The 26,181-nt window shown below is 41.5% G+C and overlaps 1 protein-coding gene across 1 annotated transcript in view; it reads right to left on the reverse strand.

The window, feature by feature from the left end:
- Positions 1 to 26,181, reverse strand: part of LOC127580014 (dynein axonemal heavy chain 17-like) — a 251,034-nt gene that overhangs the window by 222,407 nt on the left and 2,446 nt on the right. Inside the window, 9 exon segments of the mRNA XM_052033141.1 lie at positions 1,057 to 1,173; positions 2,322 to 2,489; positions 10,919 to 11,005; positions 12,032 to 12,184; positions 13,139 to 13,264; positions 15,629 to 15,714; positions 16,916 to 17,015; positions 19,589 to 19,781; positions 25,086 to 25,279. Of these exon segments, the coding sequence (XP_051889101.1) occupies positions 1,057 to 1,173; positions 2,322 to 2,489; positions 10,919 to 11,005; positions 12,032 to 12,184; positions 13,139 to 13,264; positions 15,629 to 15,714; positions 16,916 to 17,015; positions 19,589 to 19,781; positions 25,086 to 25,279 (1,224 nt within the window).

Consider the following 26,181-nt stretch of genomic DNA (forward strand, 5'->3'; position numbering starts at 1 on the left):
ACATTTAAGAGACTCTTAGATAGACACATAAATGATAGAAAAATAGGGGGCTATGTGGGAGGGAAGGTTAGATAGATCTTAGAGCAGGATAAAATGTCGGCACAACATTGTGGGCTGAAGGGCCTGTACTGTGCTGCAGTGTTTTATGTTCTATGTTAATTAAAGTACCGACAGGGTAGAGGGAAATTGTTCCCATTGGTGGTGGTTGGGGGTAGGGGTGGTAGTTAAGAAAAAGGGGGCATAAAATGAAGCAACAAACAATCTGCTGGAGAGGAGACATGATAGAGGTGTACAAAATATTAAGAGGAATAGACAGAGTGGACAGCCAGTGCCTCTTTCCCAGGGCACCAATGCTCAATACAAGAGGTCATGGCTTTAAAGTAATGGGTGGGAAGTTCAAGGGAGATATCAGAGGAAGGTTTTTTACCCAGAGTGTGGTTGGGGCATGGAATGCGCTGCCTGGGGCGGTGGTGGAGGCAGGTACATTGGTCAAATTCAGGAGATTACTAGATAAGCATATGGAGAAACTTAAAATAGAGGGATATGTGGGAGGAAGGGGTTAGATAGTCTTAGGTGAGGTTTAAAGGTCGGCACAACATTGTGGGCTGAAGGGCCTGTATTGTGCTGTAGTGTTCTAAGTTCTAACTCAGCAGGTCGAGCAGCATCTGTGGGGGGAAAGGACTTGTCGACACTTCAGGTCAAGACCCTGCATCAGGCATAAAATGAAGGTGATTCACAGTGACATGAGAAAAACTATATTTTTTTTACAGAGCGAATGGTTAGAGTCTGAAATGCATTGCCAGGGGTACTGGTCAGAAAAGATTCCATTGTAGCATACAAAAGGATGCTGGATAAATACTAAAAGGAAAGAATTTGTTGAGCTATGAGAACAGCATGGGAAAGTGGGACGAACTGGTTGTTATTCCACAGAGCAGGTGTGAACATTACAAGCTATATAGCATCCTTCCATGCTATAACTATTTGTGATTCTGCAGTAGAACAGCAAAGTTTTATTTGATACCAAGACTCAAAAACAGATTTCATAATTGCATTTACCTTTACAGCGGATGTAATGTTTGAGCAGTCATTAAATCCCTGGGATATTATCATACCCAACCTTCTGTCAAAATCTTCAATGGTGTTTTGAAACACTCTATAATCTTCTTCAAAATTCTGTTTGTAAATGCATCGAAATAAAAAGCAAGTTTTTATGCATGGACAAATATCCAGGAACAAAAAATGTTTAAATATTAAAATAGGTATAAGATATAGATTATTTTCTGATTGATTGGGCTAGGACATGCTGGACCATTCCTGCTTCTCAGAATCGTTGCCCATCATCTGCTCTCATCCACATTTCCCTGGGGTGGATGAATAGGGTTAATCTTGCTGGTCCTCCACACCCTGGAATCCAGCACTGTTTCAAATGGGACTGGGCCTCTGATGGCAAGAGATAAAGGCCCAGCCCACAGAGTGTCTCACAGCCTTTAACTAATAATAAAGTTGGGACAACATTTTGCCAGATGTGAGGGATTTTAACAATTTTTAAAAGTGTTTGACATTTAGAAGTAATTAAAAGCTAAAAAAAAATAAAGTAATTAAAATAGCAATTATTCGGTCAGCAGGATTGTGACCGAGTACCAGGTCAAACCTGCACTAGCATAAATAGGCATGGTTTATTAAGGTACAGGAAGTTCAGTATACCTGCTAAGGAGACATCCATTTTTTAGGCACAAGCTTTTCAAAGCATTAACAAATTCTACATTTGCAAGAAGCACTAAAACAAACAGAAATATTACTCACAATAATTCACTTGGAAACACTAAATATGTGTTCTTTAGGGTTTTTTTTATTGAACACATAGTAGACATATAAAGTTCACCTACGTCAGTTTTTTTCATGGAAAACTAAATATCTAAGGTGGCAAGGGACAAGTTATTTGGTTAACTGGTAGTTGTGAAGAAATTGACTTTGAATATGTACATCTCTAACTTTGTTATGTTTTGAAGGGATTGGTTCAAGCAGGTTGTCAAATTTTCCTCTTTGTTTGGTCATAAATGTATAAGCAGATAACTATCTTCAGAATCATATTTCTAACTTCTTCTTTAGATAGTATTAATTCAATGAATTCTTTCAAATTAAATTCCAATACTTAAAATTGTTTTCATTTGTATGAACAAATTCTCTTTAATATCAATATGAGCTCCTTTCAGTTTTAACACACTTACAAAACACTTGAGCATCAGTAAACCACTAATACCTTAAATTGTTTTAAATATATCACAGAAGCATTGCATCTCTATGTTTGGCATTTTTCTTACATGCTCTTCTGGATCCAAAGGATTGTACTTGCTGTCAGCAAAAATGTTAACAACTTCTAGAAACTCTGTGTAGATTTCTTGTACCATTTGACCAAGGATATTTCCTCTAGCTCCTCCTACTTCAATTTTTTCAAGCTTTAAGAATTCAACAGTAGTTGAAAATATCTCCTGTATAAAGACATCAAACTTAATATCAATTTATCATATAACACTTAAGCAGTGAATTCACATGATGACCTTTGGTAAAGAACTCCTTGAGTCTTTACAGCAAGAACCCACCGAGATCGTGAGCAAGCAGTGGAAGTACATAACATCCCCAATTACCCAGTCATCCTGTCAAACATCATAAGCGCCACCTATGGCAAAGTCTGCAGATCCCACATAGGATGCTTCAGCCAATTCCGAACCTACTAAATTCACAGTAAGCAAGTCAGCCTCGATCCTGAGGGACTGACCAAGAAGAAAAGTAAATCTTGTTGCCTCCATTCTATTTTATATTACATTTTCCATTTATGTTTTGCATTTTGTATTTGGGCAAAGTACACAATGCACAACATGAGATAGTCCTGTAAGCACTGTCACACCTACACCATGAAAGAACCACTAAAGCTCTTTGGGGTAGATGTGTTGAATAATGACATTCAATGACCAACCCTCACTTCTTCTGGTAAGTTAAATAGAGATATGTTAGGCAAATGCAGTAAATTCCACAGTTAAATTCATGTGCGATAGCCGGAAGTTTGTGTCCAATTTACATTTTTAACAATATGGACATATGTAGCTCGATATACATGAAAACTAGAATTGCAATAAGACAGTGATTAAAATAATAATCAGTAATTTTTAGAAAAATACTGTAAGTTGTTTTTTGACATCAAGCACTTATCATACAAAACCAAATAAATTATCATACAAAACCAAATAAAACTGATTGAGCCAGATTGAACTGGACCAGGCTTGTCCCTTATGCCAGCTCCATGGCCATACTAATCTTTTGTGGTCATGCAGTTCCCAACAACTTCAAAGCCTCGCTGCCACAGCTGTTTCATAAAGTAGGAGCAGGCTACAAGTAGCAAGTAGGCCTGAAATGGTGCAAACTGAAGACTCGCTCCAAGATGGCCTGAAAACCCTTATACTTTCTGACTTCATGAGCTGCACCAGATATGGCTGATGTAAAGTTGAAAAGGCATATTTAACGTGTATCCAGCACCTTATCTCAGGTTATTTCTGTTCACTGCTTGATTTAGTGTGAATCAAGGAACAAAGCAGGTGACATGCACCCATGTCTGATTTCTGCACTTTCTATACTTCCATGCTGCCAGTGCATAGGCTCAAAATGCACTGACATGTAACTGGTCATACAACAGAATTGTTACTTCAGCATAACCAGAATTTTGTCAGAGGCAGTAATCCAATCTAAAGCGGTATCGGGATCTCCTTTAAACTTTCCCCCTCTCACCTTAAAGCTGTGCTCTGTTTGTATTTGATATTTCCATCAAGGGAAAAATACTCTATCTACCCTATCTATGCCTCGCCTAGTTTTATATACTTCTATCAGTTTGTCCCTCAGCCTCCAACACTTCAGATAAAACAATCCAAGTTTATCCAACCTCTCCTTACAACTATGCTTGCAGAATTGAACAGAAACCAGCTGACTAATAAATTACATCATCTCACATCACAAACAATGGAAGCTTGCAATACAATCATTGTAGATAAGAAAAGAACATATTTTTCGTCAGAAAGGTTTTCAGAATGTATAAAGTAACCACAGAGTTTAAGAAGTTATTTCCCAGATTGTTAAGAAATTAGAAATAGTGGGACAGCCACAATAAATCAAGATATAAATTATGATATTCTTAGTAATGGCTAAAAAAGGATATAAGATATAGGGCCAAGTACATACAGGCGACCCCCGCATTACAGCCATTCGAGATATAGAAATTCACCCTTACAGAATTCACAAATCATTACCCAAATATTTGAGATTCACTCTTACAGAATTTATGTGAAAAAAAAACGAAATAAGCTTGCACAATTTCTTTTTAATTCATGTTTCATGATGCACAATTTCTTTTTAATTCGTGTTTCATGATGCATGCACAGATGATGCAAGCTTTGGAAAATCGCGAGATGGGCCATTTTCGAGGAATGCAATCCCCTTGTAATGAAAGGGTCACCTGTACCTAGTTGCTGAAGGAGAAGAGAACTTCAACCTAGAAATCTAGATCAAGGGAAAACAAAACATACTGTACAGTATATAGACTCCCAGTCACTCTAGATCAAACTAGATGATATCACATCTGTCTTAAGTCACATAACTTTCTTGAGCCATTTTGTTATGCAAATGTAATGATAAGTGTATAACTGATTTTCAGCCTTTCCTTCACCAAATTGGCTGCATGTAAATCATTTTAAAATTTAACAAAGGATATTTCCAGTCTTCCAAAAAGAACTAAAAGCCACTCATCTCTAAAAAGGTAGGGGAGTGCAGACTTCTGCAGTTTGAAATTGTCCAGTTTGTTTCCCGCATAACACAATCAAACATGCAGGATAACACTTTGGTTATTGAAAAGCACTTGCACATGAACCCCCTTCTGTTCGTGTATATATTGGAGCTGTCATGAGGAGATGTTCAAAAGGGTTCCACCTGCGGTACCATTCAATCTTGTATTCCTTTCAGTCTTCAAAGAAGATTAAAAAAGATGCACTTCCTTTTTCATCCTTGGTTTTCTTCTGGATATTTCTCAGCAAATTAAGATATGATTACTACTGTTATGTGAGCAAACACAGTAGCCGATTGTCAAACTAAGACTCATACAAACAACAAAGGGATTAATGACAAGTAAATCCACGTTTGGAGTGGAGGTGGTGGGGGAATAAATGTACACCAGGAGACCAAGAGAACTAACTGACTTTGAATTCTTTACATACATTTGACATCTCTACAAGTCTCTACAGTGGAACCTGAATTATTCTCACTCAGATGGAAGTCCTGCAGTCAAAGTCAGCACCTAAAATTGATTCTCTCTTTCAAATGATAATTGCTCACTACTGGAAAAGTAATAAAAATGTGGCAAATATCTCACTGATTTTAGAGGAATGAACTGCAGATATTAGCAGATTTCCCTTATTTCTGGAGAAACTTGGTGGCATTTAGGCTTAATGTCATCATGATCTCAACAACAGGAAAACTTGTTGCAGTCCTTGAGAGTGCCCAAAGGTCAGGCTGCAGCAATTGGCACAGCTCTATTGCTGCATCTACAGTGAAGTAGGGGCATTGAAGACTGATTACCCCTGAGATACTCAGGTAGGAGCAGGCTTATTGTAATACAGGGTGCCTTTGTTCCTACCATTAATATCTTGTGATGAAGTGGTCCTCATCATGTTGTTCTTACAATTAGACATATTATCCATTAGCTTTCATTGTGATACTTGAAACACCTGACAAACATTTGAAAGTAGCATGAAACTAGTAAATGTTTTTATCTCCTAGGTAACTGTATTTGAATAAACAGCTCTAACCCAGTACCAAGCATACACATTGTGTGAAAACAATCTCCTTTATATTAAATTCCTTAATTTTGTGAAACCAATGCTCCTAGACAGAATAGTAATGAGTGTATTGCAAAACAATATTATGTGTGTAAAAGCCATCATCCATTTGATTGACAAACCATACAGCATTTATGCAACGACTGTAATTTCAATGAAAATGGATCAAGAGCAGAAAGGAACAGGCAAGCACAAAATAAAATTTAGATAATAACCGTACTGATGTAATTCTGGTTATCAAAGCTAATTAAAAAATACAAGTTTGTGTGTTCCAAACATCAAAGATGTACTTAACTGTATAAACATTGACACAAACAAATCAAATTATATTTATTTAAACAAATGTGTTAACTGTGCTATAATTTAGTAACAAGGATTCTTTGACTTAACCTGACTTTTGATTAATTAAATTAAAATGTTATTTTTTCATTTAATACTTGTCCATTTAAAAAATTTCTAACATTTGTAGCGGTTGCTACCGCGAAATTAAACAAGACGCTAGTCGGAGGATAGTCGAACAAGAACTGGTTTATTTTCCCGCCTTGCGCGGGCCCTTTAAGGGAGACTGTTCCCGCCCAATCCAACCGGCAATGACGTAAGTACTACGTCATCAAGACTTTCCCGCGCGCGGGTTCTCCCCATCGCTCGGGAAAGACGAGGCCCGCCGCCATCTTGGGTCTCTTCGCTCCGACGCCGCTCGACCGACTAAATGGTGAGTCGCCACACAACCCCCCCCAGAACCGTAGATACAGTCCCCAAGGTCCGCGGGCTGTGCCAGCTGCCGCTTAGGGGGCTGGCGTCTGTGTCGCGGCGTTGCAACCTCGACAGGTTGCTGCAGATCCAAATGGGCCGGTTTGAGGCGGTCCGCCGTGAAAACCTGTTCCCTGCCTCCAATGTCCAAAATAAAGGTGGATCCATTATTCCTTATGACTTGGAACGGTCCCTCATATGGTTGTTGCAACGGCGCCCAAGGTGTGCCCCTGCAAACAAAAACAAACTTACAGTCCCATAGATCCTTGGACTGGCAGGATGGGGCTTGACCGTGCCGTGAGGTGGGAATCGGGTCCAAGTTGCCAAGCTTCTCGCGCAGTCTTTGTAGGACTGCTGGGGGTTGTTCCCCTTGGTCCCGAAGGGCAGGTATGAAATCCCCGGGGACAACTAGGGGCGCCCCGTACACAAGCTCAGCTGACGAAGTGCGGAGGTCTTCTTTGGGGGCAGTGCGTATGCCGAGCAGGACCCAAGGCAGCTCGTCAACCCAGTCAGGACCCTTCAGGCGGGCCATCAAGGCTGATTTCAGATGGCGGTGAAAACGTTCCACCAACCCGTTTGATTGAGGATAGTAGGCCGTGGTGGTGTGCAGCTGCGTCCCTAGCAGGTTCGCTAATGCAGTCCAGAGACTGGAAGTGAATTGGGTGCCTCTGTCTGAAGTGATGTGGGCCGGAACACCAAAACGTGAGACCCAAGTTGTGAGCAGCGCCTGGGCGCAGGAATCAGTTGTGATGTCAGTCAGGGGGGTTGCCTCAGGCCACCTCGTGAACCGGTCCACGATGGTAAGGAGGTACCGGGCTCCTCTTGAAACCGGCAGAGGGCCCATGAGGTCGACGTGTATGTGGTCGAACCTCCTACGGGTAGGCTCGAACTGCTGTGGCGGGACCTTGGTGTGTCGCTGGATTTTTGACGTCTGGCAGTGCGGACAAGTCCGGGCCCACTCACTGACCTGTTTGCGCGGGCCATGCCAGACAAACTTGCTGGTGACCAGTCAGACAGTTGATCTGATGGACGGGTGTGCCAACCCATGTACCGAGTCAAAAACGCGTCTCCGCCAGGCTGCAGGGACTATAGGGCGGGGCTGACCAGTCGCAACGTCGCAAAGTAGGGTCCGCTGACCTGGACCAACCAAGAAATCTCGGAGCTGCAGGCCCGAGACTGCGGTTCTGTAGCTGGGCAGTTCGTCGTCGGCCTGCTGTGCGTCAGCTAGGGCCGTGTAGTCGACACCCAAGGATAGGTTGTGGATGGTCGGTCTGGAAAGTGCATCAGCAACGACATTATCCTTTCCGGAGACATGTTGGATGTCAGTTGTGAATTCGGAAATGTAAGATAAATGTCTCTGCTGCCGAGCTGGCCAGGGATCGGAGACTTTGGAGAAGGCAAAGGACAAAGGCTTATGATCGGTGAAAGCGGTGAAAGGCCTGCCTTCTAGAAAGTATCGGAAATGCCGGACCGCCAGATACAGTGCTAGAAGTTCCCGATCAAAAGCACTGTACTTCAGTTCGGGCGGTCTAAGGTGCTTGCTGAAAAATGCCAAGGGTTGCCAGCGGCCTTCGAGTAGCTGTTCCAGTACCCCACCCACCGCGGTGTTGAACGCGTCTACCGTGAGGGCAGCTGGGACGTCAGCCCTAGGGTGTACAAGCATCATGGCGTCTGCCAGGGCATCTTTGGCCTTAACGAAAGCAGCCGCAGCCTCATCAGTCCAGGTGATGTCCTTGCCCTTACCAGCCAGCAGCGAGAACAGAGGGTGCATGATACGGGCTGCTGCAGGGATGAACTGATGGTAAAAGTTGACCATCCCAAGGAATTCCTGTAGGCCTTTGACTGCGTCAGGGCGGGCAAAATGGCGGATAGCGTCCACCTTGGCGGGTAAGGGTGTTGCCCCGTCGCTGGTGACGAGGAAATCAATAGAGTCAAGTCCGAATTGGCACTTGGACGGGTTGATCGTGAGGTCGAAATCGCGGAGGCGGGAATACAGCTGGCGGAGGTGGGAAAGGTGTTCCTGGCGGTTACGGCTGGCGATCAGTATGTCGTCTAAGTAAATGAACACCAAGTCCAGGTCTCGGCCTACCACGTCCATCAGCCGCTGGAAGGTCTGCGTGGCGTTCTTAAGGCCGAACGGCATCCGAAGGAATTCGAACAGGCCGAATGGGGTGATAATCGCAGTCTTGGGGACGTCATCTGGATGGACCGGGATTTGGTGGTATCCCCGAATGAGGTCCACTTTGGAAAAGATGCGGGCCCCGTGTAAGTTCGCTGCGAAGTCCTGGATGTGAGGGATGGGATAGCGGTCCGGGGTGGTGGCGTCATTCAGCCTGTGGTAGTCGCCGCAGGGCCTCCACCCTCCGGTGGCTTTGGGGACCATGTGCAGGGGGGAGGCCCAGGGGCTGTCTGACCTGCGAACAATCCCCAGCTCCTCCATGTGACGGAACTCTTCCTTTGCCAGGCGGAGCTTGTCTGGAGGTAATTGTCATGCTCGGGCATGAAGGGGTGGCCCTGTAGTAATGATGTGGTGTCGTACCCTGTGTTTGGGCCTAGAATTCGTAAACGAAGGTGCCAAAATTGATGGGAATTCGGCTAGGAGCTTGGCGAAATCGTCGCCAGAAAGGGAAATGGAGTCCAGGCGCGGGGCTGGTGTGCTGATTTCTCCCAGGGGATAGGTCTGGAAGGTGCTAGAGTGGACTAACCGCTTCCCTCGCAGGTCGACTAACAGGTTGTGGGCCCGAAGGAAATCGGCCCCTAGGAGTGGTTGGGCGACAGTGGCAAGAGTAAAGGTCCAGGTAAAACGGCTGCCGCCGAATTGTAATTGAAGTGTACGGGTGCCGAAAGACCGTATCGTTGTACCGTTGGCGGCATTGAGTAGAGGACCGGGTGGCCTGTTACGAGTGTCGCGGCCGGTCGGGGGCAAAATACTGACCTCCACTCCAGTATCAATGAGGAAACGCCATCCAGATTTCTTGTCCTGAACGAATAGGAGGCTCTGTCGGCGGCCAGCCGCCGTAGCCATCAGCGGCGGCTGGCCCTGGCGTTTCCCTGAAACTTGCAGGGTGGGCGGCATCGACGGGCCTCCGCACCCCACCTCTGATGGTAGAAGCACAACTGGTCACCCGTGTCGTCGGTTGCGTTCCTGGGGTGTGGTTGCTCGGTTGCTGGGGCTGGGCGAGGCAGGCGTTGGGCTTGCGGCCTGGCAATTTGACTGACGGACGAACCGCTCTCGCGCTTGGCCCTCCACAGGACATCTGCCCGGGCGGCCACCTCACGGGGGTTGCTTAAGTCAGCGTCAGCTAACAACAGGTGGATGTCATCGGGGAGCTGTTCGAGGAAGGCCTGTTCGAACATCAGGCATGGCTTGTGTCCCTCGGCCAATGCCAGCATCTCATTCATTAGGGCGGATGGGGATCTGTCTCCAGGACGTCCAGATGAAGCAGGCGGGCGGCACGCTCACGCTGGGAGAGGCCGAAGGTCCGAATCAAAAGGTCTTTGAAAGCCAGGTACTCATCTTCCTCCGGAGGCGACTGGATGAAGTCTCCAACCTGGGCAGCTGTCTCTTGGTCCAGAGAGCTAACCACATGGTAGTACTTCGTGGAGTCGGAGGTGATCTGCCGAAGGTGGAATTGTGCTTCGGCCTGGTCAAACCAGACACTGGGCCGAAGTGTCCAAAAGGTGGGCAGCTTGAGGGCCACTGCATTGGCTGCTGCGCTGTCGGCCATTGCACGGGTCCAAAATCCGTTTGGACCGTCGGGGTCACCAATGTAGCGGTTGCTACCGCGAAATAAAACAAGACGCTAGTCGGAGGATTGTCGAACAAGAACTGGTTTATTTTCCCGCCTTGCGCGGGCCCTTTAAGGGAGACTGTTCCCGCCCAATCCAACCGGCAATGACGTAAGTACTACGTCATCAAGACTTTCCCACGCGCGGGTTCTCCCCGTCGCTCGGGAAAGACGAGGCCCGCCACCATCTTGGGCCTCGTCGCTCCGACGCCGCTCGACCCGACTGCCGAGCCGGTTCGACCGACTAAACGGTGAGTCGCCACACATTACTGACTTTCTTTTTTATTCCTTTGGTTTCAATATTTAGTTTCACAGTCATTCCTGAATTACCATTTTAAAAGATGAAAAACTGTAGATTCAATAGTTGTCTTATTCTGGAAGAGTGATGAGGTAAGAACATGCCAAAGGAAGAAAAATTATCATTCACCCATGCATCACCACTCATAGTACGAAGCAGCAGAGTACCACGAAAACCAGAATTTTTTTTTAAAAGAAGCACAGTACCTCTATAGTCTCTAATCGATGCATAAATCTGTCCAACCTTACAAAGACAAGATGCGAAGGAAACTCCCAGTATTTTGGTTCTCTATCCTAAATCAAAAGGACACACAGTTGTCTGTAATAATTATTGGAATAACAGTTAACATCCTTTTCTCACAGATCTTGCATAAATACATTTTTAATACATTTCCCTTTTTTTCCTATATGGGACACAAGGTACTAGACCTTAAGCATTTCCTAGAAGACAAGAATTGATAAAATAACAGTCAACGTAGTTCTACAAAAACAGAAAATGCCAGAAATACACATTAGATCAGGCAGCATCTGTGGAGAGGGGAACAGAATCACCTTTTCCAGTCAATAACCATTTATCCGAACTGGAAAAAGTGGAAAAATAAGTACATTTTAAGTTGCAGAGGAAGGAGGGAAAGAGAGAACTGATGGAATGTCTGTGATAAGTTGAAGACCAAGGTTGCCAAAGTAACAACTACTTTTAGTACGAACAGGTAGAGAGGGAAAGGAAACAAGAGAACCTAGTGTGAAAATAACTGTCAGATGCAGTTGCTGGAAATCTGAAACAACTGGAGCTAAAAATACCCAGCAAATTAGACATCATCTGCAGAGAAAAAGACATGGCACAGCTAATCGAGCTAAAGCCTTACGGTGCCAGAGACCCAGGTTTGATCCTGACCTTGGATGCTGTCAGTGTGGAGATTACACTTCCTCCCAATAAGCGTGTGGGTTTCCTCCAGGTGCTCTGAACCTGACAGTTCCAACCAGTTCTTACATCTTTTTTCTCTTTCCATCAGCACTGAAATAGTTGCTTCCTGGACAACCTTGGTCTCCATTCTAACACAAATATTTCAACAGCCCTCCTCTTCTCTCTACAACTTAAAATACACATATTTTCACCCTTTTCCATTTCTTATGGAGAGTGGGTAACCTGAAACATTAACTCTGCTTCTCTGTCCACAGATATTGCTTCAGCTGCTGAGTACTTCCATTTTCTCTTTTTTATTTTAATTTCCAACTCTTGAAGTTTTTACTTCAAATACTTCTGCAAAAGTATTCAATATTTAAACATTTCCAATGTAAAATTGTATGAATATACAGTACCTTAAAGAATTTGTGCATCCCTGAACAGTTATAATCATAGGCCTCATAAAGCTTCCGCAGGACAGATATTGCCCTGTTGATTGTTGCCAACACCTCTTCTATTTCTCCCTGCAACCCTTTCATCAGCTCATCTGGGTTCAAAAATGTACAGGTCTACAAAAATAAAATAGGAACCGTGTATAAAAATGAAAACATGCTCTTACTCTTTTAATTGTTAACTCATTGATTGGTGCTCCAGCATCCATTTAGGTCATTCATGCATATAGAAAGCCACAAGAACAGAAGATACAGAGCAGAAGTAGGACATTCAGACCCTCACAGCTACTCCATCATCCACCACTATTCTGCACTAGCCCAATATTCATCGATTCCCTTAATATCTAAAAATCTATCTATCCTAATAAAGAGCTTGTCATAAGAGTTACACAGCTTGGAAACAGGCCCTTTGGCCTAACTTGCCCATGCCAACCAAGGTGTCCACCTGGGCTAGTCTCATTTGCCCACATTTGGGCCGTAGCATTCTAAACCTTTCCTATCCATGTACTTATCCAAATGTATTTTAAATGTTGTTCTCATACCTGCCTCAACTTCTTTTTCTGACAGCTCATTCCATCTACACACCAGCCTCCATGTGAAGAAGTTGCCCCTCAGGTCCCCTTTAAATCTTTCCCCTCTCACCTTAAACCTAAGCCCTCTAGTTTTTGGTTCCCTTTCCCTGGGAAAACGTCTGTGTGCATTCACCCTATCTAGGCCCCTCATGATTTTATACACCTTTATAAGATCACCTCTCAGTTTCCTACATCTCAAGGATTAAGGTCCTAGCTTACCCAACCACTCCCTATAACTCAGGGCCCCCAAGTCCTGGCATCATTCTTGTAAATCTAAAAATGTTGTCCAAACAATTAAGAAAGGATCCTCAAGGTAAATCAAGGAAAAATTGTGTGTTAAGAGCTTGGGATCATTCCCATTATGGTAATTAAGTTTGAGCAAAAATAATGAAGTAAATAAGAAAACTATAAACTTTTACTTGAATGTCTAACTATAAGATGTTTGTATTTCTAATATGCCAATTGTTAAGCATCACATTGTGAAAAAAATATTCCATACCATCTCAATGAAGAGGTTGAAAATCTCTTGTAAGATAACTATGATCCTGGCAGGGGTGTTGTAATATTTAGAATTGGCCCACACTAAACAAACAGTATGCATTATAATATCAACATAAGGAGATACCTGTAACCAAAGACAAGTAGTAATAGAAGTAAAAAGTGTCATTGATACATTCACAATAAAAGCCAATTGCTCTAATAACAAGCAATGAATATTATCTTTGTGTTCACTCATACCCCACTGTTTAATTCGTATTGTGGGTGTGAACGTCAAGAATTACAAAACAGATACTCATACACATAATTAAACATTTTAGATACTTGCACATTGCATAAGCCACACATACTTATTCATGAAATTGGAGCTTGGTAAACTAAATTTAAGTACAACATCAAGTTGATGATGCAAGATAATTCAGCAAGCCAATTCCCTGCACCTTTCACTGAGGCATAAGCTACAAAGTAAACTCAGGATAGTTTCTAAACAAGAGGTTAAGGATTCAACTGATAGCCGAATAAATATGAAAAAAACAAGATGCTGGAGGAACTCAGCATCTGTGAAGAAAAGCAGGCGGTCAACATTTCGGGTGAGGACCCTTCTTCAGGACTGAATATAGGAAAAGGGGAAGCCCAATATATAGGGGGGAGAAACAGAGCAGTGATAGGTGGACAAAAGAGGGGAGACAGGGTGGGCTCAAGGTGATGATAGGTAGATGCAGGTAAGAGATAGTGATAGGCAGATGTGGGGGAGGAGGGGAGACCAGATCCACCGGGGGATGGGCCAAAGGGATGGAGGCAGGCAGCATTGGGGGAGTGGCTCTTCCATCCTACCCCACACCTGCCTATCACCATCTCTTACCTGCATCTACCTATCACCACCTTGTGCCCACCCTGCCTCCCCTCTTTTGTCCACCTATCACTGCTCTGTTTTCTCCCCCCTGTATATTGGGCTTCCCCTTTTCCTACCTTCAGTCCTGAAGAAGGGTCCTGGCCCAAAACATTGACCGCCTGCTTTTCTCCATGGATGCTGCCTGACCTGCTGAGTTCCTTCAGCATCTTCTCGTTTTTTCATCGAGATTCCAGCATCTGCAGTCCTTTCTTTCTCTAGCCTAATAAATAGATGATATATTACTGATCCAAGACTTTTTAAACTCAAATCCTTTTCATCACAAAAAACACTGGCATGAAATTAAATATCAGTTCCCCTAGTTTAGCCCATCTGGTGCTTAAATGCTTACTGCTCTTCTTGATTTTGTGTGTAGACCTTCAGAGTACCAAACATATAGTTCCGTATGTCCATAGACTGTAAGGCAGAGGGGTCAATGGTTGTTTTTTTTTTGAGAAGCAGGGTGATGACAGGAGATTTAAAGGAGAGGGGACAGCATCTAAGGAATGGAAACCACCAACAGCATCAGTTAACATAGGAAGAAGGGAGGGATACTGGGTGGTCAACAATTTAATGGGAAAAGGATCAAGGTGCATTCCATGGATAAGAGGATGTAAAATGAGAGAGGAGGAAAAGTGGAAAAAGATAAAACTTGGATTGGAACTGGGGTACAATTACGTATAAATTTAGCCTCATGCTCCAGTGGAAGGGAGGGAAACAGCGGAGAAAGCTGACTGAGGGTCATTATTTTGGTAGCAAAGCAGGAGGCGGGAAGAGGAATTTACAAAACACAGGTTATCTTTGCATTACTGAATGATCCTGGAATACTAAGTAGTTTTAGCAAGTGAGAACAGAGCCTGATAACATTTTATGCAGTGTAACTACACCAGGCATAAATTAGCTGTCCATTATATATCTGTTCATATCTGTGATCTCTGAACTTAAGGGAATGGATATAAGAGCTGGCCAGTGGAAGAAGCCAAATTGAGGGAGGTTAGCAGTTATAATGGGGTCCAGAGCATCAAAGATAGAGGCAAAGGTTTGGGAGCAAATTGGTAATTACTAATTTGCTGTGGGAAGCAAAGGACCAACAGTTTAAAAGTTGAGAACTTTTTAAGTGCAGAATAAGCAAATGGAGACAATTTTTTTTCAAAGGGTGGACACCAAAGGAAATATGAACAGAGAAAGGGAATGCAAGGGAGAGGGATATAAATAAGAAATTAAAGATGGCCTTCTTTGTGAATGTGACAATGAGGATAGCAAGGCCATGGAAGATGGCAAAATTCAAGGGGTGACCATGAATAAGAATTGATAAGTTTACTTGGAGGGAGAGACTAAGGGATTATATAACTCAGAGTACAGATAGCAAAGTTAATTGAGTTGGCAACTGAGTTCTCATCTGTCTCCTCCATAGCAAAACTAGTGCTCAACCTTGGCTCTGTTGAACTGGCATCTGTGTTAATCAAACCTGTAAGTTAGCTCCTCTGATGTGCTCAATGTCTCAACAAGTGCAAGTCCCTTTCTTTTCTTACCTTCTAAAGTAATATGACCTCACAACACATTTCCTAAGAGAACATTGCTAGTTCCCAGTTTTCTTCTTACCTCTTCATAATCTGTTTGTATTACATCATCTATTAAAGACTTCAGAGGTATCAGATGCAACACAATATCGCTAGCCTCTTCCAGGCCTACATTTAACAAAGACAATACATGACAATGACAGAATTGAAAGGTAAGCAGTTATCAAATGTGACCTAGAATTTCATCAGATGATCACGCAGCAGTGAGAGTGTGGCAGATACACAAATGCTTAATTTAAGGGAGCATAGCTATATAATTTAATAGCAGACAAGACCAGTGCAGAGCTCATGAAAAAACAATTGGCAAGTCTGAAGCTGGAACTCGAGATCACTGAGGAAAGACACCTGCAAGTATGGGGCAAGGTCATCATCCATTAAGTAGAGGGGTAGGGTAAGGATCTACTACTGGGGATCAGTAGTAAGTGGGGATTTCTATGATCATTAATGAGAGGAAGGGACAGTTCAGTCAAGGAACTGCAATTGTTGCTTGGAAAAATGGGAGGAGCCATGAAGATTAGCCAAATCAAGGGACTGCAATTGCCATTCAGATGGGAATTAGTTGAACTGGGGAGCAGGTATTGTCACTTAGATAACAGCAATGCTTTGAGGTGTGACAAATGTTTTGGGAGGTGGGTTGGGAGATTAATGATTGAGGGGGTGAGGATCAATCAAGGGTCTTGGGCATGAGGGAATGGAGCTGGAGGTGAAGTGTTGGTGCAACCTTGAGAGCTATATAGCCGATCCAGGCACTTATTTCTTACGTACTATTGGAGCAGGTAGGTCCTGGTGGAGAGATCTTTTTTTCAAAACTATGTTTGAATCACAATGTTTGATTAAATTACTTAAAGAGCATTTACCTTTGTCAAGTTCCAATGCCAAGGTGGGATCTGTTCAGAAAGGTCCTCTCTAAGTTGCACAGAAACAGCCTTCACAGGCATGGCAGAAGTCTGCTTCTGCCTGAGTGGACTATGAATCCCACCCACATTGCAAGTGAAAATCCAAACATGCATTGTGCATCATTGGACATCAGTGAACACATCCATAGTATGCATTGATGCCAATAGGACCCTAGAACAAAAATCTGTGTACTCAAGTGACAAGTCCCCAGTTTATATTTACATTTTATTTTTCCTAGAAATTGAATTGAATGCAGACTTTTAGCTAACAATGCTCAGAAGTGCATAAATTAATCACACAAATCATACAAATATAAAACATAGTAAAGGCCCCATTGCATTATCAAAGGAAGTTAGTTCTTCTGGTGTTAGACTTGACATAGAAAGTCAAAACAGTGATACATTGTAAGTACCTGCTCTAATATCATCATAAAGGATTTTTAGAGCTGGCCAGTAACTGCTTCTTGATTTTTCCAGAACTTCAGAAATTTTGCGTACCTTTGGCCTCCACAACTGAAATACAGTAATAATTTTTAAATGATAAAGGCTGAATGTTTTGGAATATCATTTATATTTCAGGTGCTACATGCAATACACAAGTTCTTTTGGGAACTAGTTATGACTATATACAAGTTATTAATAAATCATAGAATATTGGTCTTCAAGAAACCACTGCTTGGCTCATATCTTGAGCCATTCTGGGATTATTTCATCAAAACACCCTTTTGTTTCACCTTCACATTCTCTACCATCTCTCATGACTGATGCCTTGTCCATTATTCTTCCCCTACCCATCTCCCTTCAAAATTACCAATCCCTGCCACGTGATCAACTTTGTCTCTAACTCCTTTCAGATCTCCATGCAGGCAGCTAAACTGAGGGGGAAATGGGAAGTTGCAGGACTGCCTGTTAATTTTCGGCTTTAAATTCATACATCATCATCTAGGCTGAGCATTTCCTGCAATTTTGGCTTTTGATTGGATTTTTACAGTAAAATTTTAGTTAATCTGCAATGCTTAGGACTTTGATGGTGCCAGACTAACAGAATTTCTGGACTACTCAATATTATCACTTTTTAAAAAAAAGTTACACAGTAGAATGATAAGTGTTCCAGTAAACCTGGTAAATTTAAAGAGTGTATGGGAATCAGAGCTCTGGTGAATAGGAAGGGTGCACAAGAACCGGAGCCCCAGTGAGTGGGAAAGGAGCACAGGAACTGGAGCTGCACTGAGTTGCAAGGAAGTGCAGGAACAAGCGCCACAGTGAGTTTGAAGGACATGCAGGAACTGGTGTCCTGGCCAATTGAAAGGGAGTACAGGAAAGCGATGAGGCAGAAGGAATTGTGGAATCTGGAGGCACAGTAAGTCAGAAGGGAGCACTTGCCGGGATGAGTGCAGCTTCAACAACACTCAGGAAGCTCAACACCAAACAAATCAGCCCACTTGATAGGCACTCCATCCACAACCATTCACTCATTCAATCACTGACGCACAGTAGAAGCAGTTCGTACCATAAACAGGATGCACTGCAGCAATGCACCATGACTCCTTAGACAGCACCTTCCAAACCCATGACCTCTACCAGCTAGGACAAGGGCAGCAAAAGCATGGGATCTCCCCCACCTGGAAGTTACCCTCCAAGCCACACACCATCCTGACTTGGAAATATATTGCCATTCCATCACCGTCACTGGATCAAGATCCTGGAACTCTCTCCCCAACATCATTGTGGGCATACCCACATCTCAAGGACTGCAGCAGTTCAAGAAAACTGTTCACCACCATCTTCTCAAGGGCAACTAGGGATGAGAAATTATAAACTGTCTCAGCATGCGAAACCCACATCCCTTGAATGAAAAAAAACAAAATCACTCCTCACCCCTGTGCCTGCTGACCTACACTAGCTCCCAGTTAAAGCTAGTGTAGGTCAGTAGACACAGGGAGGAGGAGTTATAAAGTGTTCATAGTGTCATGGTGCTGTATATACTTAAGAAAGAAATAGATAAATTTCTTGGCGCAAAGGGATAAAAATATAGAAACTAGGAGCAGGATCAGGCCATTCAGCCCTTGAAGCCTGCTCCACATTCAAAATGATTATGGCTAATCATCCATACTCAGTACCCTGTTTCAGCTTCCTCCCCATATTCCTTGATCCCCTGACCCCAACAAACAATGTCTAACTCATTCTTGAATATATTTAATGATTTGGCTTCAATTGCTTTCAGCAGTAGATAATTCCATAAGTTCACCATTTTTCTGGGAGAAAAAAAATTCTTTTAAGCTTAGTCTTAAATGGCTTACGGTTTGTGGGGGAGAGCAGCAATATGGTATTGAGATAGGTGATCAGCCATGATCAAATGAATGGTGGTAAAGGCTCCTATTTTCCTGTATTTCTACATTCATGGATTTCTCATTCCTTGTCTCCATAATCCGCCCACACCTTCTCTGCAGTTTAAAACTGGCTTACTTTCTTTCTTTCCCAGTTCCAAAATTGGGTCTTTGGCCTGAAATATATACTGTTTCTCTTTCCACAGATGCTGCCTGACCTGCTGAGTATTTAATCCGCTCTAACTCTTGCATTTTTTCACCCCAAAGTTTCATCATTAATAGTCTTGGCCTTAGCTGGCAAGACACACAAGCCCTGGAATACCCTTCTTAAACCCCCTCTTTCCTCCTTTGAGAAATTCCTTAAAATCTAGCTCTTGGACCTAGCTTTTGATCACTGGCTCTAACCTCTCCACATGTGGCTACACATTTTGCTTAATAATGCTGTTGTAGAGCATCTTAGAGTATTTTGCTAAATTGATGGTGCAGAATAAATACATGTTTTTATTGTTGTAATTACCTATTTCTTCTTACATGACTAAAATTTGAAGTTCAACAATAGTGAACTCTTTACGTGGTTAATTTATTAAATGTTTCTGGCAGGATAATGTTGATTGATCCTATTAGTGTTTCATAGGAGTATTTTAATCATATACAGCATTCTAGAGTTCACCACGTTCTTTACAATTTGTGACCAATAAAACTTGAGTTTTCTGTTTAATCTACAATTTTTATTTTAAAATTCATAACAATTATGAGCACCTGTTCATTAAGGCATTTTAGATCCTTTAGCCGCAAATCCCAGAAATCAATCTCTTCTCTAGGTAGAGGGTTTAAGCCATCCAACAAAGATTGTGCTGAATCCTTGGTTAAAACATCTTTCACTTGATGCATCCAATCAATGACTACTGATTCAATAGCATGTAAAACAGCACTATCCACTTGAACAGGTGAGCTTGAATGTAAAAATACCAGTAATAAATAGGTTAATTTTGTCACATGGCAATTTCAATAAACACCCACATGGAATTATAAGATAAACCTTTGATTTCATATAAATTGCAAGGGCTTCTGTTTACGTAAGCCCAACTTACTTGCAACAAAATGAAGCCACAATATGCTAACTGTTCTGATGCTTTTACCATTTTATTAATTTTTGTGTATTTGTTTCCATAACCTGATTCCACTGAATTTAATGGAATTGAATTTCAAACATAAAATGCACAGATTTTTAGCAAACAATCATAAAATCTCTACCACAATATATATTTGTCCTTTTATGTAAAGCTTCAAACAAAGAGTCATGATGAACACTGAAGTGCCCTTATTTTGGATCCCATTAAGATAGCCTGATTTTCTCTCATTACTGATGCCTAGTTTGAGGTCCCAAAAGATGAAAAACTGTTTAGAAAAATGCACTAATCATTTTAAAGCTAGTTACATATTACCCAAACGTTTGGGAAGGCTTGATATATTTTGCAGAAAATAACTAAGAAATTTAAGCAAAAAGAGCTTTAGTTTTAAACTGGAAACAAAGGACAATCTGCTGTGAAAGAAAATAATCACATACATTCTTGTGGATAGGAATGCTGCATGATGAATAATTCACTTCCATCAACTCAATGCAGCAAACTTTAAACTGGTATGTGATTCACTTCTACCAAGTAATAAGTTGATCTTATAATTTGAAAAATATTGTTGTAATGGCAAACAAAACAATGTCATTAATTGTCAATTACTCAGAGATAACTGTGATATTTTATATAACTTCACACTACTGTCTGGCAGCTGAAATTAAGTGCCATCAGATTCAACCAAAAACAGCTTCAGTTCTGTCCCTGCACAATAGAAATCAATGAAGCAGTGAGGAAGTTTACAACAAAACAGGAAGCCATTCAGCACATCAAGCCAATGCAGAGTCTTTGAAAAAAAAATCATTTGTGATCGCAATACTCACTTTTGACCACAACCTCAAATCCTTCATCCTCAGTCTGTGGCGCAATCGGTCAGCACGTTCGGCTGTTAACCAAAAGGTTGGTGGTTCGAGCCCACCCAGGGATGCTGGCGGAACGGCAGCTTTAGGGCGGCACGGTAGTGTGGCAGTCAGCGTAACGCTGTTACAGCGCTGGCGACCCAGGTTCAATTCCGGCCGCTGTCTGTAAGGGGTTTGTACATTCTCCCTGTGTCTGTGTGGGTTTCCTCCCACATTCCAAAGACGTATGGGTTAGGAAGTTGTGGGCATGCTAGGTTAGCGCCGGAAGCGTGGCAACACTTGCAGGCTGCCCCCAGAACACTCTATGCAAAAGATGCATTTCACCGTGTTTCGATGTACATGTGACTAATAAAGAAATCTTATCTTATCTCAAATATCTGGTCAGCTCTTTTAAAAATTGCTAGTTGAATCACTTCCACCAGTTTTTCCAGGTTGAACCTTCTGGATCCCAACAACCATCAATATGTGAAAAATTTTCTCATTTTCCCTCAAGATATTTTACCAATAATTTAAAATTGATAGGCTAAGATAATTGACTTACTTTCTAAAGGGAATAGTTTCTCTCATTTAATTTTCAGTTGTTTATTTTGTGGCAATTTAGCTTTGCTGGCAAGGTCAACGCTTACTGTGCATTCCCAATTGCCCTTGAGAAGCTGGTAGTGTACTGCCTTCTTGAGCATGCCAAGTCCTTCTTGTGAAGATACACCCAAAGGGCTGTTGGATAGGTAGTTCCAGGATTTAGACCCGATTATGAAGGACTTGCAATAAGTTCCCAAGTCAGGATGGGATGTGACTTGGAAATAAAGTGCAGGTGCTGCGTTCTCATGAGCCTGCTGCCCTTGTCCTTCTTGGTGGTAGAGTTGCCAGTTTGGAACATGCTCTTTTATTAGCATAAGTGAGTAACTATAGTGCATGTGGAACATGGTGCAAAATGCAGCTACCATACAGCAGCAGCGTAGAGAATGAACACTTAGGGTGGTGAATGGGGTACCAATTAAGAAGTCTGCTTTGACTTGAATCATATTGAGCTTCTTGATCTCACCACATTCTAACTTGTGCCTTGTAGGTAGAAGGAAGACTTGGGGTGTTAAGAGGTATGTCACTCATCACAGGATACCCAGTATCTATCCTTGTAACCACAGTATTTGTGTGGCTAGTCCAGTTAATTTCTGATCAGTGGCATTCCCCAGGACATTCATGGTGGAGGCTCAGATATGACAATGCCATTGGAGGTCAAGGGTATATGGACTCTCTCTTGCTGGTTAAGGTTAATGCCTGGCACTTTGTGCCAAAAATGTTAATTGTCATATCAGCCCAAACCTAAATGTTTCTAAGGTCTTTCTGCACACAGATGGGGACTGCTTTATTAGCTGAGGAGTTGTGAATGAAATTGAATATTGTGCAATCATCAGCAAACATACTCACTTCTTACCATATTTTGCAAGAAAGGTCATTAATAAAACAGGTGCAGATGTTTAGGTCAAAGACTCTGCTTTGAGAAACTACTGTATTAATGTCCCAGGGCTGGAATGAGCTGGAATGACTGATCTCCAACAACCAATCATCTTCCTTTGCATTAGGCATGACTCTGGCCATTGTAGCAATTTTTCCTTGACTTCAGCTTTACCAGGGATCCTTGATGCCAACTTGGTCAAATATTACCCTGATGTTTCATCTCTGGAATTCAGCTGTTTGGTCCATGTTTCAGATCTGTAGCCAAGGGATCCTGGTAAAACCCAAAATGGGCATCAGTGAGCAAGTTATCGGTGAGTAATCCTGTTGACGAAAACTTCCATTACTTTGCTGATGATTGAGAGTGGACTGATCAGATGGTAATTAGGTGAATTGGATTACTTTTTGTGAACAGAGCAGTAATCCAGTAATTTTCTAGTGTCAGATAGATGCGAATGTTGTAACTGTACTGGAACAGCTTGGCTAGAAATACAATTGGATCTGAAATGCAGGTCTTCAGTCCTACAGCTTAAATGTTGTCTGGTATAATAACCTTAGATGTATCCAGTGCTCTCTGCTGTTTCTTGAAATCACATAGAGTGAATCCAATGGGCTGAAGGTTGTTTTTTGTGATGGTAGGCATCTCAGAATGAAGCCAAGACAGACTACCTGTTCACTGCTTCTGGCCAAACATGTCTAAAAATATTTCATCCTGGTTAACACCCACAAGCAGGGCTCCAAGCAGAGGAAGTTCTTGGACCCTCCTCCTCCCACTACCTGTTTAATCATCTATCAAAGTCATGAACGGTGGTGGATATAAATTTGAAAACTTTTATTGAGTCACCTCTTAACATTCTTTGTCTTTTTTAAGTTGAACAGCCCTAACTTTCCCTACCACTGCTCATAACTAAAATCTCTCAACCCTGATAATTTCCAAGTAAACCTGCTTTTAACTCTTTCTACATCTTCCTGGTGAGCAGTTTTCTTAATGGAACAACACCTCAGGTAAGGTAAACTTGTTTATAGAAACAAGGATTTTCAAAGATAAATGCCAAAACTTAACCAAAAATAATTATTTCATCATGGAATTATTACAGGTGACCTCATGTTACAGGGTGGGGGGTCTGCCTTCCAAGAAAACAACCTATATCATGATTTTCCGCAAATTGAAGCTGCATTATTTGCGCATGCGTCAAGGAACACGAGTTGAAAAAAAAATTGTACATTTATTTTTTCCCCCATATAAATTCTGTACGAGCGAAATTGTATTCTGCATCTCAAATTTTTGGATAGTGATTTGTGAATTCTTTAAGGGCAAGTTTCCATAACCCAAAGGGCTGTAACGTGGTGTTCACCTGTACTGCATAAATGGAAGAAATGTGACCCATCAAGCTCATGCCAGCTCTCTGAAGACAAATCCATTTGACTCAATCTAGTTGATACTGTTGTGAAGCAAAAGGATCACTCACATAAGTCTGTTCTTGGGTCAAACAGAAGCATGCTTGTTCAACCGATCTCCTTTCTTCAGGAAGAAAAGGCGTATGATTCCCTTATAGGTACAATTCACACATTCTCTCTCCAACTGTACAAAGCATGGCATTTTGGAGATGAGACACAACTCCACCAATCTACAGCAGTTAATAAATCTGACACAAGAAGATGTATAATCAACAACTTGTGACATCACTTTCCCTGGCTGCTCATAACAGGACATTTGTTTGATTTAATCAATCAATATTTAATTGCTAAATCACCCTCTTTATCAACCATCTGTTCTCTGCACTAAATTGAATCTGTCATGAGTCTGATTCCAATATTCCAACAGTTTGTCTCATACTTGAGTATGTCACCATCTTCTTCACCATTTACCATACTTCAAAGTTTTGCTTAATCTAAAAATACTGAAATGTTGAAATGGCACCAAGTCTGTCATAATATACATCATTAAAAGCTTTGTTTATCATAAACACCACTGGGGAGAACCACTGATTATTCTCCTCCAGCCCAAAAGTCACCGTTCACCATCTCTTTATTTTTTTTATTTCAAAAGCAATTTTGTATCCATATTGCCAACAGCCCATATATCCTATGGACTTCAATTGTGTTACCATTCTTATTACTTAGCATTTTATCAAAAATCTTCTGGAAGTCCATTTCTACATTAATTGCACTGCCCTTATTAATCCTCTCTATTACTTTAAAAAAATACAATGAAATTAGTTTAGCACGATTTGTCTTTATCAAATCAATCTGGCTTTCCTTAACAATTCATACTTGTCCAAATGACCAATAATTGTGTCCCTGATTATCATTTCTCGCATCTTTCCCCACCATCAAATTATAAAACAACTTAGCATGTTAAAGTATATGGAACTGTGCTACAATGTTAGGTGTAGGTTTCTTAGATGATTCTAGGAGCATCTGAAACTAACAATAAAGAAAAATATCAACACAAAAGGAGATGATTCAACAAAAGGAGGCTCACAGCAACAACCATCAACAACACCAAAAACATTTTGTTGACTTGTGCTTAGAGGTACATGGTGTTATGAAATGTATAACATGATTTATGTGGCTTGAGGTAGGACCTTGATGGGAAAGTCACAATACAATGGGCTAAAAATATCAAGTTGAAAAGTATAAAAACATGTCACCTTATCAGTGTCATGCACCTTTTAGCATCATAGGAAGAGTGCTCATACTAGGACATCTGCTTGCATTCTCTAACTGGAAAACAATGCATGGTCTAATTAGACCAAATGTGGTTAAAAAAATTACAATTAGGAGTAAATAAAATAGAAAATGTGTTAATACCCATCTGATTCCTCATCTGAATTTTCCAAAGTATCTGCACTTTTTGGAAGAGCAAGGAGTGCTTTCCCCTTCAGTTGTCCACCAACGACAAACACATCATTTTTAAGTTGTTGTGCATGCTTCACTACATCTTCTGATACAACTTGAGGCCATTTAATCATATTATCAGTGTTTGTGAAAAGTGGACACACCACCTAGAAAGAAAAGAATCATTACGAGTTTTGAATAACTTACAATCACATGAAAGCCATAAAATACCACATGCAAATGACACCAATATTTCACAGATGCCTAAATTTTGCAGCTAAGGTGTCACACGACAACACTAACCTACTAGAAAGTTACACATAGGGATCTTTGTGCCTTGCATTCCCTCTTGTTCAATATCAGTTGCTGACAGGCACTGACTCTGGCATCCAATTACAATGATGCCAACAAGCAAAAATACTCCAACCTTTAACACTATTTACATATTTTTAGTGAATGAAGTAAAAATTGAGAAATACTGAAATATCAGGAACTTTTATTTTAAAAAGATAAAACAATAACTAGATTTAATTAATTTCAAACTTTTTTTTTAGGGAACTAGATTCCACAAATTTAATTTTAAGGCCAGAGAAGCCATTAAGTAATACTTATGGCTTTGTTCATTGTTTAAGAACTCAGTTATCTCATTTAATAAAGTGAAATATTTTCACAATTTTTACTGTCAGGTAATTTATAAATAGCTGAAGTATTCATCAATTCACTGATTTCTGCTGATTTCACTGGAGAAAACTGCAACAACATACCCTATGACAGAGCAGGAAATCATTCAGAACAACTTCTAGGTTTCCAAATTTATGAATGAATGCATAATTCAGAAGTAGTTGTCAGGTTTCCTTTTCCCTAACAGTGAGAGCTGATAGTCACACTGTTATTCTCATCATAAATAGTGGTCCGTTATTTCATATTCCAGTTAATAAAATGTCTCACTAGAGACAAAAATATAAAAACAAAATCGGTTCATGAAACTGTAAAAGTTAGAGACACAGAATTTACAGTAGAATGGACCATACTCCATTCAGCCCTTTCCTCGCTTTCACCTCCCATGGGA

Source organism: Pristis pectinata, chromosome 18, assembly GCF_009764475.1.
Source record: "Pristis pectinata isolate sPriPec2 chromosome 18, sPriPec2.1.pri, whole genome shotgun sequence".
In the NCBI taxonomy this organism is placed as follows: Eukaryota; Metazoa; Chordata; class Chondrichthyes; order Rhinopristiformes; family Pristidae; genus Pristis; species Pristis pectinata.